The sequence below is a fragment of the Rhinopithecus bieti genome, unplaced genomic scaffold (assembly GCF_001698545.2).
Source record: "Rhinopithecus bieti isolate Rb0 unplaced genomic scaffold, ASM169854v2 scaffold_42745, whole genome shotgun sequence".
Taxonomy (NCBI): domain Eukaryota; kingdom Metazoa; phylum Chordata; class Mammalia; order Primates; family Cercopithecidae; genus Rhinopithecus; species Rhinopithecus bieti.
Genome location: NW_016819184.1, coordinates 3,935,715 through 3,942,449, shown reverse-complemented (window position 1 = coordinate 3,942,449; position 6,735 = coordinate 3,935,715). Strand labels below are relative to the sequence as shown.

The 6,735-nt window shown below is 40.8% G+C and overlaps 1 protein-coding gene across 5 annotated transcripts in view; it reads right to left on the bottom strand.

Annotated features, from left to right (window-relative positions):
• The window catches only part of DHX32 (DEAH-box helicase 32 (putative)), a 67,563-nt gene that overhangs the window by 29,784 nt on the left and 31,044 nt on the right, over positions 1-6,735 (bottom strand). For all 5 annotated transcript variants that reach the window (XM_017858623.1, XM_017858622.1, XM_017858620.1 and 2 more), the window contains one exon: positions 3,510-3,703. In XM_017858623.1, coding sequence (XP_017714112.1) covers positions 3,510-3,703 — 194 coding nt within the window. The remainder of the gene's footprint in view (positions 1-3,509; positions 3,704-6,735) is intronic.

Sequence of the window (6,735 nt, the reverse complement as noted above, 5' to 3'; positions counted from 1 at the left end):
TGAGAACTTTCCAGTTCCAAAACAGAAAATATCACCATTTGACACTATGAGTCACTTCTATGAGATATCTTGATATGTAGTTCCTAAAGACTATTTTAGGTACGTAATATTCAGTTATTCACTGTTTCAAAAAGGCCAGAGAAAAGCTTAAAGACGAACAAAGTTGTTATATATAGCATCCAAAAAATAGTAGTAGCCTTAAAGATCGTTTATAAATTGCCTATGATGTGTTTGATATACACTAAGGGGTTACTAAAGAAATGAAAAACACAGTATGAAATATAGACTACTGCCTTCTATAATCAGTGATCAATGTTAAATCGTCTGATTTAAATAGCTGTTCAGTCTGAGCTTATTCAAAATTATGGCTAGCATACCTCTTCAGGAAAATCAATCTTGTTCTAATCATAATTATAAAAATATAAGTATAATTATAATTATAAACATAGCTGCCACATACATACACCATGCATCAGTTACATAAATTAAATAGTCCTCACAACAACCCTCAGAGCAAGTATATTAATCATCCACATTTTTCAGATGAGGCGACTTAAAGCTCAAAGAGGTTAGGTGACTTCTATAAGATTACAAGTGAGTAAATGGTGGAGACACTCATTTTACAGCCATGTTGCCTCCTCTCCAGAGCACAGAATACCAGGAAGAAAACTGGTATTGCTTTATCATAGGGCCATAGCTCTGGCCTCTTTCCTGTGACTCAAACCCTGTTTACAACAATGCATCTGAGTGTCTTCTGACTCTGCACTGGTTCTGGGGGCATGTCACAGTGGAAAAGAAAGTACAGTGTTCAGAAACAAGAGTAACTGTAAAGTGAAGATATAAAAGCAACGAAGAATAAGGCAGCCCAGCAACGGCAGAGAGAAACAGAACGTGCAAAGCCTGTCAAAGCAGGCAGCTACTCTCTACCTGTCTCCATGGGTGCCTCTGTACTTCAACCCAGCACACCTGAAGCAGCTGTGCCTGTTAAGAAAGGAACGCTATACACAGACTGAAACTAATACATACTTTAATATATAGTATTCCTTTGGGTGTCAGAATTGAATGCTTGGGTTTTTCACCATAAAACAATCCTAAGTCCAACATATGATAGATGTTTAAAAGGTGAGGCGTGTCTCACAGCGTTATTAGATTTCCCCACCATTATTTATCTTTGTGGCTTTCCATATTAAGAAATATCTGAGGCTGGGTGCGGTGGCTCATGCCTGTAATCCCAGCACTTTGGGAGGCCGAGGCCGGCAAATTGCCTGAGCTCAGGAGTTCGAGACTAGCCCGGGCAACATGGAGAAACCCCATCTCTACTAAAAATACAAAAAGTTAGCCAAGTGTGGTGGTGCGTGCCTGTAGTCCCAGCTACTCAGGAGGCTGAGGCACGAGAATCACTTGAATTCGGAAGATGGAGGTTGAAGTGAGCTGAGATCGCGCCACTTCACTCCAGCCTGGGCGACGGAGTGGGACTCTGTCTCAAAAAAAAAAAAAAAAATTCTGATTTCATATTATGGTAAAGCTGTTATATTTCATTTTAAAAATGACTACATTAAAGAGTCCTTTTAAAGGGTTTTCAAAGTCTAGATGGTATTAAAGATACAATATTAACTTTAGAACCTAGTCAGAGCCATCATTTAATTAAAAAAAAAATTCAAAGGGCTACTTTAAAATGTCAAACCAACCAACCACGAATCTGCTTAGGGATCCTTAACCCTTTCAGGGTCCTATATCTTGTCCTGTGCAGCTCTTTTAGTTTGTGAGCTCCTAAGAACCAGAGAGGTTTTTATGTTTCTTTTGTACCACTCGTGTACCATTTACACAATAAGCAATTTATAAATACATAGTAATTTAATGACTCAGGGACATAATTGTTATACTAGCAGAAGGTAATATATCTTCAAGAAGTTCAAGTCAGAGTGCTGATGGTCTAAAGACTTTCCCCTATGATTTGACACTAGCCTGAAGACTGTCTTCTATTTTTGAAGATAAATATTTCAGGGAAAGTAGCTTAGTACAAACCAAATGAGCCCAATGGGCTTTCCTTTTTTTCTGGGACAGGGTCTCACTCTGTCACACAGGCTACAGTGCAGTGGCGCGATCACAGCTCACTGCAGCCTTGATTTCCTGGATTCAAGTGATCTTCCCGCTTCAGTCTCCTGAGTAGCTGGGACTATAGGCATGCACCATCACGCTCATTAATTTTTGTATTTTTTGTAGAGATGAGAGCTCACTGTGTTGCCCAGTCCGGTGTCAAACTCCAGGGCTCAAGCAATCCTCATGCCTTGGCCTTCCAAAGTGATGAGATTACAGGCATTAGCCACCATGCCCGGCCCCATGGGCTTTCTGAATGGAGAAAAGAACTGCACCGGAGTGCAGTGCTAGCTGGGACAGGGCAAAATCCCTTCCACTATCCAATTTACTGAACATCCTCCTGGGGATGAGCACGAGACTTCAGGGATATGAGTATGTGAAAAACCATCCCTGCCCTGTTACACTAAAGCAGAGCTTCCCAAATGGTGTGCCATGGCACACTGGTATGCCACACAAAGGGGTTACAGAGGTGCACAAATAATGACCCCGAGATACTTATCTACTTGGCTCTTGGAGTGGTCAGGCAATGCCTGGGGCAGCTGCAGCCCATGGGATGGTCATCTCTGGCTGCAGGCAGCTGTGCCCATTTCCTTGAAGTACTACATGGATACTATCACTTTCTATGAGGGCTGTAATATAAAAGTGCTTGAGAAGCACTAGCCCAGAGCAGTGATTTTCCAATTTCTTTCTCCTTTTTTTTTCTTCTTTCAAGCTCTTGGAAATCCTTATTCAAAGGAAATCTCATAATGAAGCTAAGCACAAAAAAGATACCACAACTTGCAGTAGCCACAAAGAAGGCTCCTTGGAACATAGAAGCTTCTGAAAAGTACAGTTTGAGAAACACTGATCGAAGTCATGATGGAGGCGGACACCATGTTTTCCAGAGGCCCCACAGAGGGTTTTCTAATGTATATTACTGGAGGGGCAGGGAAGCCTTCCTCGAGCAGGTGACCGCTACACTGGATACTGAGTGACTAGGAGGAACTAGCCAGGCCCAGAAGAGGCCCGGACATGCTGAGCACAGGGAGGGGCAGGTGTACAGGCACAGGGTGTGGAAGCACGGGGCACACAGCATGCTCCAGGTGTCCATGTGGCTTGCACACAGGCAATGATGTGGCCCCTGCATGAGGCATAGCTCCAGAAGCACACGCTTGAAGGTTCTGAGGGGCCAAGCAAGTTGCTAACTTTTTCCTGGGGATAATGGGAGTCATGGGATACGTTTAGACAAGGAATCCCTGATGATGCCAGTGTGGGAAAGCAACGATTGCTTGCTGGCTGTGACAAGAGAGACCAGTTGCTACTGCACAGAATAGATGCTTAACAGGTAGAATGCTAGAATAATGCTGTTTCCGAATTGTAGAACCTAAGCCAACCATCACCAGCAGGGAGCAGACTGAACCCCGCAAACCAACCTCAGGATTGTTTCATTGGTACAGCAGTTCTCGAAAGGGATCACATAGCCAACTTCATGACCAATGTTAACATCCATTTCATCTGCCACCCGCAGGGCGAGTTGGACCACAGCCTGCTTGTGGACCTGTGTGCATAGCACGCCCCCGTGCTGGTAGTGGATGGAAAGACAATATTCAGCACACCACTGAGGAACCTGCAACAGGAAAAAATGAGACAGGATCAGCTTCTGCTGAATATAAAAAATGAGACAGCTCTGTCTTACAGCAGGGTTCATCTTGTAAGAGATTTTCTTTCATCAGTAAATCAGCAGTGGGTTGTATTACATCTTATTTAGTGAAACTCTGAACAATATGGATTATGCACAGAGTTACTGCTAGGAAATAAAGTTAAGAATAAACAGCAGTTAACAGGGACTGTGAAAGTTTTGACTCCCAGACAAAAAAAAGGCAGATAAAAATCAAGGGCAAAATGAGAAAATAAAACTTTCAACCTCAACTGTGTTTCTGAAAAGACTAATGTATTTAGAGATTATTATTTTCTTTTTGGTTAGAAGAAAGGCTTCTGAAAATATGGCTTCTGTTATAGCTATTGTGTTTCAAGCAATGTAAATTATAGATAGTATGTAGATAAAAAATAATGGCTCAAAATTAAAGCATTTACATTTAAATCCAAATGATCATTCACAAATATCCAGATAAGCCTACTTAACATTTCTCTGATAATAAAAGCTAAAATATTCTGGTAATGTACCATCTAAATATAATTAAATAAATAAACCCATAAACCCAGTGAGACAGTCAACCAACCCATCTAGATTTGGAACGAGTCAATTCCAAGCAAAGCTAGTCTACAGCCATTTTATTTTAAAAATCCTTTTCTTTCTAAAATATATTATGGACCAAGTGATGTTTATCACATTCATCTGTACAAGAATTATTACAGTAGAATGTACTGAGTTCATTTGTATGCTACAATCTTAAGGCATTATCAGTAAATTATGCATTGTTACATATGCATTTTAAAAATAAATTATTCCAAGAGTGTTTTTAATTGATCTAAGGTATTTAAACGTTGTAAAATTTCTAATTATCTTGAGGTCTGCTATTTACAAGATTCATTATGAAATTCTTAGATCTGAATCCTCACTGTAATTTGAAAACTAAACATGACTCACCAGAAATACAAGTAACTCCAAAATGAACGACTGCTGGAGACTGCAAATTCTTAAGGACTGAAAGGCAAATGCACTTCCTGCATTTTCAGATAGGTGGCAGCCTTGTCAACAGGTTGAAAGTTACCAGTAATTATTTACTCGACGCTTACTTTGTTCTATTAAAGATGAAAGTTTAAGATCCTGCGCTCAGGAAACATGGAATCAAGGCAAGACCCAGGAGTAACCAGGCACCTAAGGGACTGGCTGGCCATTAATTTGTTCCACGTAAACCACAACTTTTCTAAGCTTTAGTTTTCTTACCTGTAAAATGAATGGACTGAATGAATGAGAACTATCCTTCAAGTCTGAACTGCTGTGTCGTTTTCTCCACAAGGCTTGCCGCGACCCCCTAGGTATCTAGATCCACAGTGTGCTTCCCACTGTGGCAGCCATCACCCTCCTGAGGTGACCTGTTTGTTCCTAGTTCCCCACTACCTAACGTCCCCTCAAATGAGCTCTAAAAGCAGAGACCGATCTGTGTTGGTCACCAAATTATCCTACTACTCAGTAAATATTTGCTGAATGAATAGATTAATTTCTTATACTTTCTAGAAATAATTTAAAATTCTGTGATTCTACATAGTCTAAGATTCTACATAGTCAAAGAATTTACATAAAACTTTGCCTCCTTTCTTTCTTAGCAAGTAATTTTTTATTCTTGACAACTCCTTACTTTTAAACTAACTGCCTTCATGTCAGGGTCCACTATCTAGAGTCCCTAGCCAAGACCTCAAACATCATGCATGTGAAAAGCTGTATTAAAACCACTTGTTTTTTAAAAAAATTTCTTTAGGCCAGGCGTGGTGGCTCATTCCTGTAATCTCAGCAATTTGGGAGGCCAAGGCAGGTGGATCACCTGAGGTCAGAAGTTCAAAACCAGCCTGGTCAACATGGGGAAGCCCTGTCTCTACTGAAAATATAAAAATTAGCTGGGTATGGTGGCGTACACCTGTAGTCCCAGCTACTCGGGAGGCTGAGGCAGGAGAATCACCTCAGACATGAAGGCCAACACCCTCATTTTACACATGAGGAAAGAAACTTAGAGGTGTGACTTGTCCAAGGTCATACTGCCAGTAAACAGCATGACCAGAACCAATCCCTATCTTCTAGTTTCTTGGCGAGTATAATTTCCACTACATCACAGTTGCTTCTAAGCATCTTTATACAAAGGTGGCAACTGAAGCCATGAGATTCTCAGGCAATCAGCATTTTAAATTACTCTTTCTAGGCCGGATGCGGTGGCTCATATCTGTAATCCCAGCACTTCGGGAGGCCGAGGCAGGTGGATCACTTAAGAGGTCAGGAGTTTGAGACCAACCTGGCCAATGTGATGAAACCCCATCTCTATTAAAAATATAAAAATCAGCCAGGTGGTGGGTGCCTGTAATCCCACCTACTAAGGAGGCTGAGGCAGGAAAATCACTTGAACCCGGGAGGCGGAGGTTGCAGTGAGCTGAGATCGCACCACTGCACTCCAGCCTGGGCAACAGAGCGAGACTCCATCTCAAAAAAATAAAAAATAAAAATAAATAAATAAATTACTCTTTCTAGCCTAATGGCAGTATCAGGGGGACAGTACTATGATGACAGTGGGCACTGCTTTACATAGCTAGAATTGTTGCTGAAATAATACTATCCAGTTTTATTAAAACATTTGGACATGTTCAGCCTGGTTATTACACAAGGTCCAGGACAGCTGCTTTCAAACTTTAAAATTCCACAGGATTCCAATGATCATGAGCCATGTTCTCAAGCTTCTGATTTGGGCCTTTTTTAAAAACTGCATTTAATTTATTTCTCTTTACTCATGTAAACACATTCTATAAGATTAGTTTATTACAGTATGTTGATAATGGTATGAACATTATACATTCCTCGAAGCACAACAAATATACCAATCCAACAGTCTTCATTTTCCTTTTCTGCCTTCCTCTACATTAGAGCAAACTATTTCACCTATGAGGCAAAGACATTAATTCAGAAACGGGAAAAGGCCTTCTAAATATCAGTTA